The sequence below is a fragment of the Microchirus variegatus genome, assembly GCF_963457635.1.
Source record: "Microchirus variegatus genome assembly, chromosome: 6".
Lineage (NCBI taxonomy): Eukaryota > Metazoa > Chordata > Actinopteri > Pleuronectiformes > Soleidae > Microchirus > Microchirus variegatus.
Genome location: NC_139807.1, coordinates 23255599 through 23277477, shown reverse-complemented (window position 1 = coordinate 23277477; position 21879 = coordinate 23255599). Strand labels below are relative to the sequence as shown.

Sequence of the window (21879 nt, the reverse complement as noted above, 5' to 3'; positions counted from 1 at the left end):
TTTTGTTTCCAAATGTGTTTTTTTGTCATAAATAATGCAGTTGTCTCTGTCTCTCTTTGACTTTATTTTCACTGCACTCAGCTCCTTGTCCTTGCTTTGAACTTCCTCTTTCTCAGCTGTTGCTCTGTTGCCTCCTGTTGTGCTTTGTCTCTCCTTCCCCCCACCCTGCCCATTTTTTTCTGTCTTTCATCCTACTCCTCTCTCTGATCTTCACTCTCTTCCTGTGTCTGTTTATTATTCCAGTGGACCCCTATTTTTCCAAACGCTCCATTTAGACGCAGGAAATTTTTAGGAGCCCTGAAGCTGCCACTCAGAACTAAGGTGTAGTGAGAACCAGTCGGCATCTTGCATGAGCCACACACTTTGCCACCTTAGTGACACCCTCCCCTTGCACAAAGTCCTCTTAAGGCCGATTTCTACTGGAAGCGTTACAGCGCCGTTGCAAATAGCTTCCATTCTAATCAATAAGAGCATTTCCACTGGCCGCGTTGCAGAACGTCTCAGCAGCGTCGAAGCGAAGTGCTTTCGATAGGTAGCAGTTCAATTTTTGCCGTTGCCGCTGCTGAACCACATACATTTCAACAGAGCAGATCGCACCAGACAGGAAAAGCGACAGAGAATCAAAGTAAAACACAATATGCAGGTCATACAGCCTATCACAACTTCACATCAACATTACGTTGTGACTGGTTCTACCAGGTCAACAGGCAATTAATCAGAGCGTCTCGGAGAGTCACAATGTACGACGAGAGACTGATTGTGTGGAGTGGAGAAACATAAAGTCATTTATGACACCAGATCAACAGTTCCTTTATACACACAGTCTATCGCGGGATCTCGCGACTGTTCGAAAATATCACAAGATTTTCCGTGAATACCGCTGGCTCCCAAGGCACCGCGCCGCTGCTGTAACACGTCCGGTGGGGATTGCTACTGGGCAGAGGACGTAGCAAAACCGTGCCGCTGACGTGCCGCGGCTGTAACGCGTCCAGTGGAAATCCACCTTTACCAGCCAACTGTAAACATTTAATAAAAAAAAACACAAAACCAACTCATGTCTCACATGAGTTATGATGGCTTGACCTGCTTGCATCTTCATTGACCCCGAAGTAGATCCAATGTCATCAACCTGGCTAGTGAAAGAGCTGGATAGTGAAGAAATAGGGATGAGTGTCTGAGAATCTGCCAGGCTGCAGTGAGAGAGCTTGTTTTCTTCTTTACTCTGGAGTTTTTCATTGCGCTGCACTGCAGTGGTATACAATTCCAGTGCCTTTGTGGATATCATACGCATCATGTTTTTGCTGTACTTTTTAGAATGTTGTTGTTGTTGTTTTTTTTACCTCCAACTATGTATGTGGCTTTAGATACTCAAAATCTGCAAGTCTTTTGGTCCAGCATGTAAATTCAAAATTAAAACGGTTTTGGATGGATTGCTATTAGTGCTGCCACGATTATGTCGACTATTAAAATTGTTGACAACTAATTTAATAGTTGACATATCGTTTTTTTTTTTTTACTTTGTTTACTCTATCATAACTGTTGCGGCACCTTCCTCTCTGCCTCTCTATCTGCCTCTCTGTCCTTGACACATGCGCAGTAGTGGTAATCTGGGTCAGTCGTGATGTCACCAAAAGTTATACCAGAGGGCCTCTCTGGTATCATGGCTACCTGGCGGCAACGGAGCTCAAAAGTGTGGGAGTGCCAGCCTCCCTGCAACACTTGATCCATACGAGTTTGCCTATCGTCCAAACCGCTCTATAGAGGATGCAATATCCACCACCTTGCACTCCGTCATCACTCATCTGGACCATAGAGACACATACGCCAGAGTCCTGTACATTGACTTCAGCTCAGCCTTTAACACGATTGTCCCCCAGAGACTAATAGAGAAACTTCTTCTACTTGGCCTTAACACTGCCACATGTCTCTGGATCCTGGACTTTCTGACTGAGAGACCACAGACGGTCCGTGTTGGAAAAAACATCTCCAGTTCCATTACACTGAGCACTGGATTCCCCCAAGGCTGTGTGCTCAGCCCACTGCTGTTCACACTGCTGACACATGACTGTGCACCCAGACATGAGGGGAACCAGATCATCAAGTTTGCGGACGACACCACCGTGGTGGTACTCGTCCACGGAAATGAGGAAGCTATGTACAGGGACGAAGTTCAACACCTGGAGGACTGGTGCAGGGAAAACAATCTGCTGCTCAACGTGGACAAAATGAAGGAGATGATTATAGACTTCCGGAAGTCACAACCACAGCAAGCCCCCCCTCAGCATCAGCGGCCGTACAGTGGGGAAGAGGGCACTTCTTGCAGCGGGTATAAAAGGCAGAACCACCAGACTGATCAACAGCTTTATTCCACAAGCTGTCAGAATGCTGAATTGCTGATATGAATCTGGTTGACGATCACTATTGAACCTTGGGGGGGGGGGCTGCTGCTGCTGCTGCTGCTGCTGCTGCTGCTGCTGCTGCTGCTGCTGCTTAGGTGTAAATGTGTATTTAAATATTTAAATCTTTAGATCCCTGTGAAACGCTTTCTCTTTTTGTTGCACTACTGTTGTATGTACAGCTAAATGACAATAAAAGTGATTTGATTTGATTGATCTATCCTCACGCGGGGTGCTGTGCCTATCTCAGCTGACATAGAGCGATAGGCGGGGTACACCCTGGACAGTTCGCCTGTTTACGCTAATGTTAGCAGCTAATTATCCAGTTAGCTTGCCAAGATGACGGTCCCTCTTCATCGTCTTTGTCAGCCACAACGTGCTTCCTTTTCAGGTGCTCGTGCATCGCACTTGTGCTGCTGTTGAAAGGCAAGTTCTGTCTTGCAGATATTGCATTGCACAATTTTTTTCCTTTTTCTTTAAATGCTCCCACACTTTTGAGCTCCGTTGCCGCCTGGTAGCCATGATACTAGAGAGCCCCTCTGGTATAACTTTCGGTGACATCACGGCTGATTCAGATTACCACTACTGCACATGTGTGTCAAGGTCAGAGAGGCAGACGCGGCAGTGGAAGATGCCGCAACAGTTATGATAAAAAAAAAAAAATGACGCGTCGACTATTAAATAAGTTGTCGATGATTTTAATAGTCGACATTATCTTGAATAGTCGACTAATCGCGGCATCCCTATTGTCCTGTCTCTTTGTCTATACTGTTACGCTCACCTTTCCCACTTTAGCTCCGTTTGGTTTGATACTGAAGTTCACCATTGTCTTAATGTCCTCAACAATGTTCCTACCATTCAATCCCTAATCATTGTGACCTCTGACCGGTGCCATGCAGCATTTCATTTCAAAATCTTTTTAATCAGAATATTACAAGCAATTTTCAGTTCAGTTATACTCACAATTAATTTGGTTAAATGTGGTTTGTACATGAACATTAGCATATAATAAGTACAACTGCTCTCTCTCTCATTACTGCAGTGTCATAGTCCGCCAGGTCACAATTAGTAACCTTCCGTAACATACAGTAGATGTGTCAGGGAGAGGGAAACAAATTCAATGCAGTTGAAGATACCAACAATTTAATGTAATATTCACATTCTAAAGCATGCAATTTTATTTTAAATTAATTTTGAAGATATTGTATTTTACTTTCGCCACAACCATGTCACATCTCCCTGAAATTAGACCCACAGTTTAAGAATCACTTGGTATACACATCCACCAGCAGCGTTATCTACCAGTCACACTAGCTGATATACACATAATACTAAAACAAAAAGATGTTATTACCAGGATAATGGCAGATATTGCTTTTGAAAACATGTACATTGATTTTGATGGCAAAAAACAAAACAATCAGAGCATCCGTAATTCAGTCTTTTTGTGGCCCTGCCCACAGAAGGTTGATGCCAGTGTATTTAGTTGTTGAGATGAACACAAAGTGAGATGAAATTAATAAATAAATGTAAAAAATACATTTAAATTGAAGCATGCATTTGTGGAACTAATGTTTCACTGCTGGGACAAAAGCTGCTGTACAAAGATGTACAGTAGCTGTGCTTATACCATCTAACAGGCTAACACTTTGAATCCAGAAGGAATTCAAAGCGACGCAGCATGGATTACAGCAGAATGATCATATTAAAGGCTCCAAGTGATCATTCATATGTGGTCTGGCAGGGTGTATTGATAACGTTAGTTTGTGACTTTTAAAGCATGTTCACTGTACATTATCGCAATAATGCAGCATGGACCAGTGCCACCTGCATTATAATAAATATTGTTCTTGTACCACCTCTTTGTGATTTGTTTTGTTCCAATTCTCTGTGTTTGACGATGTTGTTTCGTTGTGTCTTTGTCAGGCCAGAGCAGCCAGCGGCATAAAAGGGCTGTTTTACAGAAACCCAAAGCAGGCTTCCCTGGACAGCCATGCTGCTGCACAGCACAGTCGTAAGCACCCATTTGGTGCTCACCTCCTGCGCCGCACTGCCAGCGCGCCCACCAAAGGCCAGCCCAAAGTCAAAAAGGGCTTCCCAGAGATCACCATTGACACCAAAGACTACAGCTCAGAAGGGCCTAGTGAGGAGCGAGAGTCTGACGACCGGGACAAGGCCTCAGCTACTGCCTCTCACCAGGCTACACCACCACAGCAACAACACGGCACCAGGGATTCATTGGCATCCCATCAAGCCAAGGGGCCCAGGGACCATCCTGACACTAATGGGGCTTTTCATCATGAGGAGGGTAAAGGTAAGAGGCCTCCGTTTGCCAAGCGATGACCCATGAGCTCACATGACTCACTAGACATGAAGCCAGGGGTGTTTGCCTGTGTCACGCTTAACAGCTCAGGTAGGGTGGGGGTGTCCTCCGACTGTATCACATGGTTCATCGGCTCTAAAGACAGTCCAGAGACTTGAAAGAAAGGGTTGGGTTGAAGAAAGGCAGGGATCCAAGTCCAAAATAGCTGCTGAGAGACGGGAGATATGTAATTGCACGTTCTCAACCAAGAGACAAGTTCAGCCAGAGTCTTTCACCAAGCCTCCTGAATCAAAGTCCTGCATGGAGACTGAGTTCCAATCCTGGCCCCAGGCTCTCCCCCATCCTATCCCCTTTTGCAGGTCCAAAACTAGGCAAACTCTGGGCACCCAGCACATCCAACCTCAGCCTCACACATTACAAAGAAACACCAGGTCATGCAGTGTTCCCCGCAGATACCCCAACAACTCTATAACATCAGAACCAAGACCCAAACCAGACTGCAACACCAACCTCCATTGGCAGCTAACAGCACCCCTCAACTTTGGTGCCGTTTGTGGATCAGTGTTCACCTCACTTCCAAAGAGTATTACTGATAATGCTCTCTTGCTCAGTGACAGTAGCAGCTGTGACAGCTTGCACAGTCTAAGCAGCTTGGAGTTGCCTCCTATGCTTCCTCCACGCTCTGTCCTTGACAGTCGCAAGAGGGCAGCAGGCACCCTACAGCGTGAGATGAACGCCCTTTTTACTCAGAAAATGGATGAGTTGCACCATAATTCCCTGATGTTCATTGCTGGTAAGACATTATCTGAGCCAGTCTCAGCCATGAGCCTGGTCGGTGTCGTATTTTATGTGCTATAAACTCCCAGTTATTCTCCATATATAAACAGACCCCAAGTCTTTGTTGTGATGTTAGAATTTTGTGCTGTGTACCTGTAAGACAAAATAGCTACTTTCGGACATGTATTGAAGTCGGAACATTCTCAGAAGATTAATCTGAGAACTCCATAAAAGTTACCCCAAACACTCTCTGGAGCCTCTTCTGCGAGCTCCTCAAACAAATCTCTAAATGTCTGTTGAATGTGATTGTCTACAGATTATCCGGTTATTTTTAAACACATCTGGCCCACACAGTCTCCTGCTGCTGTTGCCTAATGTGAACCGCAAACTCCAGAGTATGTCCTGACCCAATATTCCTTGCCCTGTTTGCCTTTGTTCATGTGTGTCGTTGATAGTTTAAGGTATAACTATCACGTCCTTTCAATTGTTAGAGTTCCATTTTAGTTTTTGTATTTTCACCTTAGCCTAGATACGAATCATTTCTGCTGTTAAATTATAATTGTGCCTTTTTTTTTGCCTTGAAATACCCAACTTGATACTAACCACCTTCATGGCAGATGAAAAAAGTGGTAAGTTTTAATGTAAAAATCAACCCCAAGCTTAAAGTACAGTAATTTTGACTTATTGTGGCTTTATTTTTGTCCTCTATGCACATGATAAACACGGTTTATGCTGAAGAAGACTATATTGTCATTAAAACATAAACATTCACAAGTAATTCAACACAACCCGCCTTCACAGGTCAATTATATTAATTATTATAATAAGTGCAGTGGATGACATTTTAAGTCTTAAAAACTACAGTTTACTGTGAAGTGGCTGAGCTGTGGAAAACACAAGACAGTGATGTAAACTCTTGCTCCTCCTATTCCTCCTCCCATTTTTCCCCTCTTCACATGACATAATGGGAATCGAGTTCTTGCTCAAATCCAGCTGCTCTATACAAACCCAGTTTTCTTCAGGGAGTTGAATTCATATTTCTGGCTTCTTTACAATAGCTGATGTGTGCAGACCTCTCTTAGTCATATGATGCTGGGGAGATACTCCATTGTTATTACAGTTTTTCTCCATTGGTTTGGCTCATTTCTTGAAACCGAAATTACATTCTTAAAACTCTAAGATTGTTTGGCACAACAGTCTTACAGTTCACCACAACACTATGGTTCACATGCAAAAGCTCATATCTCTCTCAAAACTGTTCACTCATGCTTCAAAACTAGATTCCATTCCCATATAAATAGTCAGTGTCACCAAAATGCAAGAGATCCTTCTCAATTGGTTTGGCTCATTTCTTGAACCAGACCGGACGTTCTCCACGCTCTTGGTGCTTTTGACAAGATAACCTGGATGGTTCAGCACAGCACCATGGTTCACCTGCAAAAGCTCACATCTCTCCCAAAACAGTTCACTTATGTGTCAAAACTAAATTTCTTTCTCATATAAATAGTCAGTGCCCCCAAAATCCATTGTCCCTTTGGCATTGTGTAAGCACTATAAGTCAAAATGTTTAGATGTTTTGTCACTGTGGCTGAGGACCATTGAAATATTCCTCATGTCCTCCTCTCAGTCTTAGCCCAGTCCTTCAATGGTTACTGTACTAGTTTTTTTGTCATGCTAACAGAATACAATTTTGTAGAATACAGATTTATTTTTTTTTAAGGACTTTATGGTAAGAGTACCATCCAAGGTTTGACATCACACATTGCACTCATACTGCCAAGGAAATTGTAACCATTTTTATTCACAGATATAAACTAACCAATATATCAGCGTAAAAATATATATATACAATATACTGTCATATAAACACATAAACAAAATAAAGCTGGAGATTCAAAACTAACATTTCTTGAGGACATTTCTGTCCTCACCCTCCTGGCCATCCTCACACTGTTGTCTGTCTGGCCACAGATTTGTGATACAGTGAGGGTAGAAACGCTGTGCATGTCACAACCATTCCCTGCACTGATCTCCTGTAATATCATCACATGGAGCAGGGACCTCTGATTTTGAGAAAGATGCTCATACACTCTCTATCGCCAAGCAGAGAAAATCTCCTCAATTGAATTGAGGAAAGGAGAGTAAGGTGGTAGGAACCCCATGACCGTCCTTGGATGAGTAGTGAACCATGATCTGGGGCCTCATTTATAAACGTTGCGTACGCACAAAAGAAGGCGTACGCCACTCTCTACGCAAACCATGGGATTTATAAAAAGAGAACTTGACGGGAAAATGTGCGGTCCTCCACGCCAACTCTGACCCATGCGTACGCACATACCTGGGGTAAGGCGAAACTGCGCCACTGATGGCAGAAGAAAGAAACGGGAGAAATGTGTGAAACTGATCGTGTAAAATAAATTATAAGTTATATTACCTCTCATATATGAACAGTTTATTTGCAAGAAATGGATAAAAACAACTACATTTCTACAACGAACAAACAAACTAACTCCCTGGAGTGCACACGGGAAACATAATGATTTAGGACAATAGTAAGACAACAGTAGGGCAAATTATGTATTCACTGATATCAGGGTAATTCTAACACGTGTAGCAGATACCTAATCGACGGGCATATAAAGGCAGGTACTCACAATGCGTCATGGCGCACAATGATTTGGCACTGTTAGAGGATGTGTCAAACGGAAGGCTACGGAGGGAGCGGAACTTCCGAGACGAGCTAGATCCACTGGCCAACAGTGATGAGTGGCTGATGAGCCGTTTCCGACTCCCACGAGCTGTCCTCTTGGGCCCATCCTTAGTGAGGAGCACCCACAGAAACCACGCCGTGCCAGTCCCGCTCCAAGTGCTCACAACACTCGGGTTTCTGGCGACAGGTGTTGTGCCAATGTAGGTATCCCCGACAGAAAGTGTTCACCCTGGCCACGGAGGCGGAGGCAGAGAAACATTGGTGCGCTTGCTTTCACCCAAGTAAATTAAAACTAAAAATTGCATTGTTTAATGATTTATTTTATGTATACTTCACATACTAGTCTATAACCTCTGGTATTATGAACAGCTTTCTTCTATTCTAGCCGAAAATATGGGGGGATACAAATTATGGCAGACAGGTAAACAGTCTGAAATAATGTGTTTCCCCCCATATCTTTGCCAGAGGTTATAGAGTAGTATGTGAAGTATACATAAAATACATCATTAAACAATGCAATTGTTTTAATTTACTTGGGTGAAGCAAGCGCACCACTGTTTCTCCGCCTCCGCGGCAACACTTTCTGTCGGGGATACCTACATTGGCGCGACACCTGCATGGGTGTCCCCCTAAACCTCCGTCACCTCTCCACTCAGGAGGGATTCCCCGATGATCCCCGCCAGTTTTTCATCCAGCGGGGTGAGCGCCGGTTGGCCCGTTCCCCCGCCCGTGGCACACTTTTTGGCGTCTACTTTAATGTCTGATCACTTTTTTTTCACCTCGGCCACACTCCGACCTTCTGAGGAAACAGCATTGAAATTATCCGCCACATGCTGCCACTCTAGAACACCAAACAATAAAGCCTTCCTCTTCTCCACCTCCCCAACAGGTACTTCCACCTCGTGAAATTACGTTATTTGGCCTTTCTCTCCGATTTCTGCATGATTTCAGTCATGAATCAATATTTATGAGGGGCGTTTCTCTGAATATTTATCGGCAAATATGGGCGTGGTATGACCCGCACACAGGTGCGCCACATTTAGAGTGGATTGTGATTTATAAAGGGAAATCGGCGTAGGACGTGCGTGCGCACAGTTTTATAAATCAGGATATTTTTGTGCGTAAGCACTTTCTGTGCTTCGTGCGTACGCCAATTTTGACGTCGGTCCTACGCACAGTTTTATAAATGAGGCCCCTGATGATCAGGCCATGGAGTAAATTCACATTGTCCCACACAAGTGCATACTTTGGCCCTACCAGACCTCTCATTTTCAGGGATCAAATGAATGAAGGTGGTCAAAGAAAATGAAGAGCTTCTGTGTTAATAAGGTCAAGGTCAGGTGAAAATAGAACTTTGATAACAAAGGAGGAGTTTCACACATCTCAGATGACAGATCAGATCAAAGAATGTGTCAATTATGATTAATGTATCAAATGTTTCAAGAGATTCATATATGATATTCATGGTATTATATTCTTGACTAATTTTGACAATTGAACAGACTATTGTGCGAGTGATGACTCACACAATGAAATGATGCTGACATGTTTTGCAGAGAACAACCATTAGACTGAGACTTCGACAATCAGTTTAGATCAACAAGATCTCTTGGATCACTTGGAAACTGTTCTAAATGAAGGCTAACTGTGCTAACTGTGTGCTACAAGTACTTAATCATTTGCAAAGATGTCTAAGACAATTGCAATTTGATTAAATGAATGAGAAATGCAATTCTGTTGTGGAAAATTGCGAAGTGGTTTGGAGATTTGTCCATGTTTTGAGAATGTAATTTCTGTTTCAAGAAATGAGCCAAACCAATGGAGAAAAACTGTAACTCGTGATGAATCTCTTATTTCAACAGCTTTACCTCTTGTTTGTGAATTCAGACTAATGTTTGTTGAGCTGTTGAAGAATCTGCATTAACATCTCTTACTACGATGCTTTCTCTGTCCTTTTAGCTGTTTCCTTGTTTTGATTCTCCTTCTTTACAGTTTTGCTAAACTCCTTTTTCCTCTCTGTCCCTTTTGCCCGCTCTCTCTGTTCCTAGTGCAGAATTGAGGGGATGACCAGAGCCAGGTAAAGTGCTGAACGCATGCAACTTTTAAGTACATCCTCCACACCTTCACCACACCATCAGTGACTGTCTCATTTAGCCTATATCATCTCTCTTGTGGTGGTTGGTTATGCTTATGCTTTGAAATAAAAAAAAAACTCAACATGACATCGCTGGTAGTAAAATGGAAGCACAATGTTTGTTCACATCATGGAATCGGGGTGCAGGATCAGAAAAGGGCACCCCTTAATCAATAAAAAACACAATCAATTAAACTGAATTATGCACAGAGGGATTTTCACTATTGGTCTTCATTTTTCGTATTATTTGTGTAGTTGCTACAGTGTAATTTGACTCAGCTGCCAATATTTTTGCTAACCTTTCTGACCTGCAGCATGTCACAGCACTGAGCTCCCATACTTTAAAGCAGTAGAAGACACTGATTTTAGCCCTTTTAGTTGACTGCATGTCTTTTATGCACTTTAATGTTTATCCTGAGGCTGTACTTTATTTTACAAAGTCTATTGTATGGTATGTACTGTATTTTAAGTTTTAAAGCTGTAATGTGTAACGTTTACATATAAATTGGAATCTCTTAAAGTTAGGCAAATTGCCAAATGAGTTCATGTTACTCTGATTTAAAATCAGCTCCATGTGACTGCATTTCTCAGTATAGCAGTATTGTGTTCTCATGTTCCCCGACAACAACTCAGACGATGCACACAGGAAATTATGTGGTTAACGTCACGGCTGAGGCAAGAAGGAAACACAATGGCTCATTAGTGTTGCAGAGTTGGAGTATGGTTAAAACTAGGGATGCACCAAAATGAAAATTGTTGGCCGAAACCAAAAATCAGAAACACAAGGCCGAAAACCGAAAGTTTTCTAATTTTGTTGATATGGCTGGGACTGTGTGTACTTACCTCACTGAAGTCAAGGCATTGCAATTATAGTATAGTATATCATATCATCATATCATATCATCTGGTGCAGACAGACATCAGATTTTTTTCTGCACACCGCCCCTGCACCATTTACGGCTCCTGCGCTGTGTGCTCCTCCATCTCCAAGCGGGATCCTCGTATCCAACGCAGGCTGGATAATTTCTCTATGCGCAGCTTCATCCCCACATCCAAATAATCATCTTTATGACGAGGATCGAGTACAGTACCGATGAAGTGCAGGGGATCCGAGTAGATCTTAGTAAAACGTGTTGACAGACACGCACTTTTCATTGTTTTCACTCCATGGTCTCAACTTTTGTGAAGAAGACACTTTAGTGCTGCAATTAAGGGAGTAACGGATGCATCAGATGAGCCGATCTCTTTAGTTAACTGTTCAAAGAGAGAGAATGTTCTCTGGTGTGAAGTGAATATGTTTCACTTTTGCGCAAAGAGACTTTCCAGCATTCAACCCATTAAGGCCTGAAGCACCTGGAAAAAATGCCTCTAACACCTGAGCTTCAATGACTACTAAATGACTGATTTCTCAGCCTCTGTAGCAGATAGGAACACAATTCAAAAAGTATTTGAGAGCTTACACCTGTGGCTTTCCTGTGAAATTTAGTTTATTTAGATACAAATATGTAGAATTAGTGAATAACTATTTTCAATTAAAAACAGTAAGAAAATAAAGTAATATCAACTTGTGTCAGTGCCTTGATTTAGTCCTGATGGAGTGTGAAGAACAAGAACAACATGTAATGCTGTATGCATCAGTCTGCTTCACAGTCTGCTTCACATGTGACGGTGATGGTGCTTACAGCGCTGTGGCATCTGCAGGTAAATCCACTGTCACCCCTGGTGCGCGGTTGTAAACACTCCTTCGATAACGATAGTATTTATCGTCATTATCGCCAACCTCGTCGTCTTCAAACATAATTATGTCTTAACAATATGTGTCCAGCCATGGCAAAACCGGTCTCAAGTCTACAGAGGAACACTTTGAGTTATTTACAGATTCTGAAAGTGTGATTTCTAAACTTTCCAACAATGTGTAACATGCAAATCAGATAATATTTGAAGAAGATTTGGCCATTTGAATGTAGGCACTCAAAGATTTACACCTTCTGAGAGCCAAGAGACAGAATCATCACATTTACATAGAACAACCCCCTCCTGGTCTAAGCTGTCAGTGAAACCACACCTCTCTGTATGAGCACAGATACTTTTGTTGTGAGCTACACTGCTACACAGAACAATACATATACAATACAATACAAAAACTGGACATAATATCCTCTTAAGATTTGAAATGAAAGAACTTAAAAATTATAGGGGGGTGGGGGCTTTTTCTGTTATCATTTCTTGTCCTTACACTTGTGTAGTCATACAGTGGTATGCAAGTTAGTGCACCACTGTAAATGTTCATGATTTTCCTTTATAAATCATTGGTTGTTAAATACATCATATAGAAGACAAACACAGTGATAATAGAGAAGTGAAATAAAGTTTGTATGATTTACAGGAAGTGTGCACGAATTATTTAAACAAAATTAGGCATGTGCATAAGTTCAGGCACCACAAAAGAAAACATTTGTGCATCCTCCTTTTGCAGAAATAACAGCCTCTTAACACTTCCTATAGCTTCCAATTGTAGTAAGGTATTTCGGACTATTCTTCTTTACAAAACATCTCCAGTTCAGTTTGAAATGCCCCGGCACAACTTCAACTTTGTCACTGATTCCTGGACATTTTTCTACAGAATCTGCTGATATTGCAGATGTTCTGTAAATCATATAAACTTTATTTCACTTCTCAAATATAACTGTGTTTGTCTCCTATATGATATATTTAACTGACATTTCTTATCCGAACAACCAATGATTTATAAAGCAGGGTCTCTGCAGGTTTCAACAAGTCAAATTTAAGACTTTTTAAGACTTTTTTAAGACCACAATGAATACAATTTAAGACTTATTTCAAATACATACTGGCAAAAAAGTACAAAAGACATGAAGGAAAATTGGAGCCACAAATCGTTGAACTTGCAATTTGGCTTAGCTGTGGGCTTTCTTTAAGCTTTCATTAAATTTTCTCCGCTGCTATGCTAAGCGGCGCGTGCACAGCACACTAGCTAGTGGTGGGGTGCTCGATAAATTCTCACCGGGAAGCAGGTGGCCTACTTTACTTCCGTGTTGTAGTTATGTTATCGCATCCTCAAATATAGAAACTGAAGTGTATGCATGTTTTAAATAAATGTAACGTTAATAGATTTTTAAGACCTTTCAAAATTCTATTTAAGACTTTTAGGAGATTTTAGGAGAATTTAAGACATTTTAAGGCCTTAAATTCAAATTATTGGATTTAAGACTTTTTAAGACCCCGCGGATGCCCTGTAAAGGAAAATCATGAAAATTTACAGGGGTGCACAAATTTTTTGCATACCACTGTATTTCCATCATCTGTTTTTGTTGTTTCATGAAAACAAAATATACTATATATACCTAAAGGTGCCATTTGTAAGAATGTGGCCAAAAACAGTTTCTACATTCAAAATACCAACGTCTTTTAGGTTTCGTTTTCTGATGTAGCTGGCAACCCGTGTTTGCTGGTTAGCTGAGACTCTACTGACTGCAATGATTGGTAGAGGGCAGTAGGTGGCGCCACATGCCAAAACATAAACATGATTTGCAGTCTGCAAAATATGTTTTTTTTAATGCTAAATTTTTGGGTGTACTGTTTTTTTTGGTGAGTTCAGTACGTTGTATGAATATTATTCCTGAGTCTCTGTGACATATTAGGAGGATTTTATGGTCAATTGCTTCAGATTTATTATATAATGCACCTTTAAGAGAGAAGGATCAAAGATAGACACATATTTCTAATATCAAATCAAACTGCCTTGCCGCCACTGACACTAATGCCACAAGTGGCTCTGTGGTGTAGTGTAGATGGATCAGTCTGTTACTGAATGAGCTGATAATGTGCTAACTCTCAACTCGTTGCTAAATCATTAGCATTACAGTCAATACGACATACACAAAGCTGTGTCATCCCTGTATGTGACTGAACACTAGTGGCACACATTAGTAGATGAAAACTCACCCATAAGGAGAGCAGTGCTGGCGTCATGTCACCATCTCAGCATCATCAACTACTGTGTCTGTCCTTCTCTCTTTCAGCCGCTGATAATCATTTGTTTGTTGTTTTTGTGACAATACAGTCAGCTAACACGTTAGCATAAAGATCGATAGCTTAAAAAGCTAACAGTCCACTCACAGCAAAAGTGAGATCTGTCTCTGTCTTTGTTCAGTTCAGTTATTCTCCGGTTTTCTTTGCCTTCCTTTGGTCAACAAAGCTTTGACGACGACTGCTTTGATGACAATCACGCTTTAATTTTGTACTGCACACGCTCAATAACTGCTGGAAAGTTCCACACACTCCCTCTCCTCCTCCCCTCCCTCTCTCTCTGTGCTTGCATATTAATTAGCCATGTGTATTCTCCGTGACCGTCAGCTGATTGGCCGAATAAACAACAAAAGCTATTGGAATGTGAGATTGCCACACCCAAACTAGGAATAATTCACAGCGATCAAACAGCCTTAATTCAAATACAAAGTGTATGGTTTTAAGACCCACAGTACTGTGATTTGAAGCATGTAGTGGCTTCTTACAAACTTCAAGTTGAACAATGTTGAAAAAAATGAAAATCCCACATTTTGGAAAAAACACTTTTTTTTTATGTTTTACTCGTTTTGCGCTGGGCCAACTTGCACACCCTTTGTCCCAGGGGGGTCACATATATCCTGGTCGATTTGTTCAGCGCGTTCAAAGTTATCAGCCATGACGTCATTGAAGGCGAAACTCCTCAAAATCACTGCTTTCAGAAATCTCTCCACTGTCAAAGTCCTCCATGTTTGCTCGAAGAAATTTCAAAACAATGTCGCGAGGAATCCTTATACCCCCGAAAATTGACGTATCCGCTTTACCGGCATCAATGGTAGAATTGCAGCAATGTTTTCCCAGCATCAATGGGTTAATAGGTGCTGTTCCACAGACACATCACATCTTGTTGGAACCGTTGGTGTTCCAAACTGATCTTGGACAAGCTCTAAGCGAGAATAGACAGGCATGTGCTGGCCGCAGTTTTTGCATGCAGCATCACAACTAGGGCTGAACGATATATCGCATTTGCGATAATATCGCGATATGATCAAGTGCAATTTTCTAACCGCAAAGGCTGCGATTATACGCTGTTCACTTGACATGCGCGTGTAAAACATGTGATATAATCGAACGAGATCGTCTAACCACAGACGCTGCACTCTGATCACTCTGCTCCCTGCGCTCTCACATGCGCGCGTTGCGGAGGACGAGTCACGGCCCGTTTTTGAGAATGGAATAGGTGAGGGCGGGTCGGTAAGGTGACTATGGAGCTTCGGCCGCTGTCCGAACAGCTGTTCAGTGACTGTGTGTGTCCAAGCGTGTGTGTGTGCGCGTGTGTGCGCGTGTGTAGTGCGAAAGAGCTTGCGCTAATGTTAAGAACGGGGGTGGACACAACAATAAGCCGTCTACACGATTGAAGACGGCATCTCACCCAGTCAAGATCCTGCACTCTGGTGGACACAACAAGCGCAGGTTCAAAAACCTGAGTCGTCTGGAGACACACCTGTGAGACACACCTGTGCCAGCGGAGAGTTTCTCTCTGCTCCGCTTTTTTTTTTAACCCTCATTTTTATTATCGCTGTTTTGATGTTCAATAATGGACCGTTTTTGAGCCTAAAACGACGTAGTACACTGTATAATAGTTAGTTTCCACCCCCGCATTGCTGTGGTTGCTGCTGCTGTAAAAAAAAAAAAAAAGTCTGAAATTCCCATCCCTAGTCACGCCATATGATCGCACTTCAAAACGGGTTGTGTGTATTTTATTTATTTATTATTATTATTATTATTATTTTATTTAATGACTGTCTAGCAGTTCACAGATGTCAAAAAACTGAATGTGGTAAAGCCACATATTTTTATAAATATGTGTGTATGTATATACATATATATATATATGCAATCTGCACTTTGTGTGACTGACTTTCATTTTAACACCAGGGTTCCTTCTCAGCACTTTATGTTCAGATGTTTGTAAGTTCCAAATATGCTATTGTGATTGAAGTAGTTAAATAAAAATCATCTATTCATGCATCACCTCATGTCATCATAACAGAGGTCTGTCTTCCAGGAAAGAACAGTTTATTTTTAATGTAATATAGTATTGGCCATACTTATGATGTATTGCTTGTCTTTGTTTAATAATACAGAAGATTAAGACCTTTAAAAAATAATCGCATCGCAATATTGGCACGAAAAATCGCAATTAGATTATTTTCCATAATCGTTCAGCCCTAATCACAACATCATTTTGGTTTCGGTAATAAAAGTCTTTTGACCAAAAAGTGAAAATGGCTTTTTGGCAATTTTCGGTGGCTGAAATTTTTGGTGCATCCCTAGTAAAAACACCTCAAAATGTTTCAGAAGTGGATTCTAATGCCAGGGTTGTGAGAGAGTTTCTTTACGTCACATAAAGACATTGGCACTGTTTTGGAAATTACTCAGAATTCCCCAGTGTGGTGACAAAGGTTCCAGAGTGGAGCTTTGAAGTGTTACCTCATGTCTTACTGTCTGAGTATTTTGACTGTTGTACTCTGAATGTTGTATGAGGTACAGACTGAGCTGTGTACATGCCTGCACCTAGACCCCACAGACGCATCTTCGTGAAAACATTGCGGCCAGTGGGTACACAGGAAAACCACATTTTCCCCACTTAATTAAAGGCTCGCCTAGTAGAGTAGCTTAGGTGTCTATCACTCCATGATCAGTGCGCATAACCTTCAGTGTGGGTTGCTTGGGACAATATTTGCAGGAATTTGCCCCAAGCAGATGCAGTTGGCACTGTGTAGTAAAGCATTTTCAGTGAGAACATAGAACCATTCTTCAACTTTCTTAATTTGTTGTCTGTTTTTCTCTCTACAGTCTGTTCGTCAGTGCAGAGATCGGCTCTCCATCATCCATCTCTTGTGCTTAACACTGAAGACCCCAAGAACACACATTTCATCCGCTCTGTCTCCACTCTAAAAGAGAACCCAATTTCCCATCTTCCTTCAGCTACACCACGGAAAGGGCCATCCACAGCAATAACTTCAGATGCCCCATTAACTGTTACTTCAAATGGGGAAGTGGTGGACAGTCCTATCAGGGTGAGTGGTGACCCTATGAAACTGCCTCCCCTCTCCAGGGCCCTGTCTATGCCAACAAATCCTGGTGAGAAAATTTTCACATCCGAGTATAGTCAAGACCTGCAGACCAAGAGAAGTACCCATTCACTCATGGAGAAGTCAACAAAGCAGGTGGAAAAACAGGAAACAACACAGTTAAAGTTGGACCATAGAGCGGAGGCTCTTGCTGTAGCAGCGTCTACGAGAACCCCCGCAGGCTCTGCATCTCAGACAGTCCAGGCCAGGAGAGCACTTTTCACCAACCTTGCATCACACACACTGGTAAGAAGAACAAAGAGTGAAGGTCAAGTTCTGGTGGCTGTAGCCTCAGCTGACCATACCCAGTCAGCTGTACCAGAGGTCAGCACAGATGCGACCATGAATGACCGCCTTTGGAGAAAGCTGGAACCAAGTAGCCATAGAGACAGCATGTCCTCCTCCTCAAGCATCTCTTCCAGTGACACAGTCATTGACTTGTCCCTGCCTGTCCTGGCCAGGAAAAGCCTGACTAGCCTGCCCACAGCCAGCAGCACCTGCACCTCTCCCTGGGTTAACTGCCGTCATTCACCATTACTCTCCTACGATACCCTGCTCATTAGCAAGAGCAAGTCAAACCCCAATCTTCAGCAAAGTCAGACCCCCAGAGATGAGCTTAACCCCCGACCCCTTCAGCAGTCACAGGATGCTTCTCTGGACTCACCAAACAGACTGACCCAAAGGAGGCATACCTGGAGCCGCCTATACATGGAAGGACTCAAGCAGTCATCAGCCAAGAGGTCTTCTTCTGCAGCTACAACCCCAACAGCTATAACATCCATGTCCAAAAGTATTGGGGATCTAACCTCTGATGACATCTCCTGCAACTTTGACAGCAAGTACCGCAGCATCAGCCGCAGCTTCATCGTTAGGCCAGGCAGGGACCAGTTCCGCAAGGGCAGCCCACACAAGTCTTGTCCACCCAGCGACCTGACGGAACAACTACGAAAGTTGACTGATGTGGAGCCCCTGAGTGCTAGTGACTTTGTCCAAGAAAACAAGCAGAGAGCTTCCCAGGAGGAGCCTGTGGATGAGACTTTGGTGCGCAGGACCTCCTCGAGGAGCCAAAGCAGGGTGCGTTACATTGCAAACAGGGCCAAAAAGGCTCAGGAAAGACAGAGGCTTCAGAGCCTGGCTCAGGGCAGAAGTGCAAGCTTTAGCCATGATGGTAGCATTGGCAATGGAAGTTATGCTAGTCCCATTGAAGAGCGGGGGAACCCCGAAGGGGCATGTTGCGTGGCCCGCAGCCCCTGCACCAGCCTGGACCTGCTGAGTCAGCTCGACCAACCAGAATGCCCCTCTCCCAGACAGTCCCAGTCCTCCCCAGTCCCCGAAAACAGTGAAGTCTTTTTTATGTTCAAACTCTAAGAACAGGCTGAGATGGAACTGAGTGTGAGAGAGACAGCTAGAAACTTGTTTGGGAAATTCTCCCATTTTTTCCTCATTTTCATTTGTTTTTCTAAAAATTGCATATCCTACAGAATGTCTCACAGGAGACTGGTTCATAATGGAGATCATTTAAACATATCATTTATTTCCTGAATTAGTATTCCTTCAATCTGTCATCTTGAGTTTGTTCGAGATCTATTTTCTAACCCATGCATTCAAAAAACATTGTCTTGAACAAAATGGAGGGTTCATTTAAAAGCAACTACTACAGCTCTGTCATTTGTTTGCACCAAATGTTAGAAAAAACTGTCTGAATGTATTTAATGAAAATCTACCAGGAATTGTATATGGCTGTGGATGTCGACTGTGATTTTTTTTTTACTTTACATGAGCATACAGAATCAATAGATCACAATTATTAGAAAACATGATTTTAAATGATACATTCTTTTTTTATTTAGTCGATCACTCACAATATTTTGAAAATGATGGCATGGTGTCATGTTTTAGATAATGTACAGTTTGATGCTTAAAGCCGATCCTCGTCTCACGTCTTAGGGAAAAATAAAAAAAGGAACGCAATTCTTCCTACACTGCAGGAGGAATGGTCTTCATTTTTCATATTATTTGTGTAGTTGCTACATTGTAGTTTGACTCAGCAGCCAATGTTTTTGCTAACCTTCCTGACCTGCAGCATGTCACAGCACTGAGCTCCATACTTTAAAGCAGTAGAAGACACTGATTTTAGCCCTTTTAGTTGACTGCATGTCTTTTATGCACTGTAATGTTTATCCTGAGGCTGTGCTTTATTTTAGTCTTTTTAAAAAAAAATTTTTTTTTTAATGAATATTTGTTAATCTTCCAAACTTTATTGGTTCAAAAGCATCATGTTAGTTCCCATCAGTCTGTAGCACTAAAACACGATGGCAATTATCTGTATCAAAAGCACGTTTACTTGTCGACCTGCTATGTTGTTTGCACTGCCATGCCAGTTCTGTGTGCAAAAACCTTAGGGATAATATTTTATTCAAACAGTGTACAAATATGACCTTAATACTGAATAAATCTCAAATGAATATTAATGGAGGTTTCACTGTTCATTACTTGAATTTACTGTTAATGTATCAGCAGCTCATGTCTCGGCTCAGAGACAAAAGACAAGTCGTGAACAGAGCAGTTAAAGTGAGCCTTACACAGGCTGACATGGACAAGCTTCTGGCGTTGGTTTTGGCAGCGTCTGCTTTCTCCACTAATTATGGACTCAGCTTGGGTCCCTGTTTACCAGCCGTCTCCTAATCTCCTCACCTCTCCCAATCTCCCTGGAGAGAAAAAAGAAACAAAAAACAGACCCCCTGTGGGAATGGAGAATGTTCCTGAACACAGACTTGCTGGATGTGAAATGTGTTAAAACACAAGGCAAACTTCATCTTCAGCTCCTCATCCTTCTCTTATAAGTGTGTTGGAGAACATATGTAGCCTCCAGTTAGTTCAAAGATGTTTAGCTTGTCCAATATTGGCTATTGAAATGATGTTCCAAATGACCACCTGGAAAAAAAGGCTCATTCTGGGGTAATAGGAAACAACAATTTATAAAAAAGTAGGGAAACTTTTGTATCTTCATTTCTGCCACCTACATTTAGACTCTGGCCCTTTAACAATATAAGTGGATCTTTATTGCCACTGTAAGCTAAACCTGCACCTTAGTTTACTTTGAAACTTGTATGAGCTAATTTTAATATAACGAAACGCAATTATTCTACACTGGTCCAGCTAATATTTAAAATTAAAAGTCTTGTTTAATGGATTTGGGGGACAGAAATTAGTGGTTTTATTTTGAAATGGAAACATAAAATGTGCTTGAGATGTCAATCATATGTCCAGTGTGGGCCAGGTTTAAAGACAAAGAGGAGCCCAATAACTTGGAGGCACCATGTTCAATTTGTAATTAAGCATAAAATATAATCATCAAAACATCATAAAACTCCAGTTAGCCAGGTCCACTTCAATACTTATTAATGAAGCTGTATGTTAAAGTCTAATACATGGCATCTTCATAAATGTTTTACATAAAGTGACCATACAAATAATTGCAATTATTTTCATGTCAAATCATTATCAGTTAAATTTTGTGATTGTGACATCCCAAACAATGATTACCTAAACTGTCCATTAGTCTTTCAACCCCAAATCTGATCCAGTTCCATGCAGTAGCTCAATGGACACTGATCTATTGCTCACAGGGTTGTCTATCATGTCTGTGTTTTTCAATGCTTGACAGCCACCTCTGGCAAGCTGTCAGACACCGGCAGGCCTCTTCCTCAGCTCTGTATGACTTTGTGAAGCACAACATGCTCATTTTAACAGCACAGACTCCACCTCACCCAGCGCACAAACACAAAAGGCGGCTTCATTGGGATTCCAAGAACACAGCAGTGTCCCCTTTGAAAGCTCTATTTATCGAGACAATTTAGCACAGCTTAGCTTCTCAACTGGAAACCCTGAGCCCTGTCTAGCAATTGGGGCATGAGAGAATGTTTTTTGTCTCAGAATGATTCAGTCCCTACTTTCACCATGAAATCACTGCCTGTTTTCAGGAAGGTTTTGTGCAGATAAATCAGTTTGTTTTTTTGGGTGTTGACACAGGAACAGGACAAGTGTTTTGTTTGTAACTACCTCTAAAATATCAGTTACTGTAAAATTTACAGTAACTGATATTTTAGAGGTATGTACAAGTAACATATGGGGTTAACTACCGTCATTCAGCATTACTCTCCTACGATACCCTGCTCATGAGCAAGAGCAAATCAAACCCCAATCTTCAGCAAAGTCGGACCCAGAGATGAGCTTAACCCCCGACCCCTTCAGCAGTAACAGGATGCTTCTTTGGACTCACCAAACAGACTGACCCAAAGGAGGCATACCTGGAGCCGCCTATACACGGAAGGACTCAAGCAGTCATCAGCCAAGAGATCTTCTTCTGCAGCTAC

The 21879-nt window shown here is 42.0% G+C and overlaps 1 protein-coding gene across 1 annotated transcript in view; it reads left to right on the top strand.

Annotated features, from left to right (window-relative positions):
- Positions 1–18871, top strand: part of plch2a (phospholipase C, eta 2a) — a gene marked incomplete at its 3' end in the record, with an annotated part of 183410 nt that extends 164539 nt beyond the window's left edge. Inside the window, exons 22-23 of the mRNA XM_083891041.1 lie at positions 4323–4710; positions 17226–18871. Of these exons, the coding sequence (XP_083747167.1) occupies positions 4323–4710; positions 17226–18871 (2034 nt within the window). The remainder of the gene's footprint in view (positions 1–4322; positions 4711–17225) is intronic.
- Positions 18872–21879: the final 3008 nt, after the last annotated feature.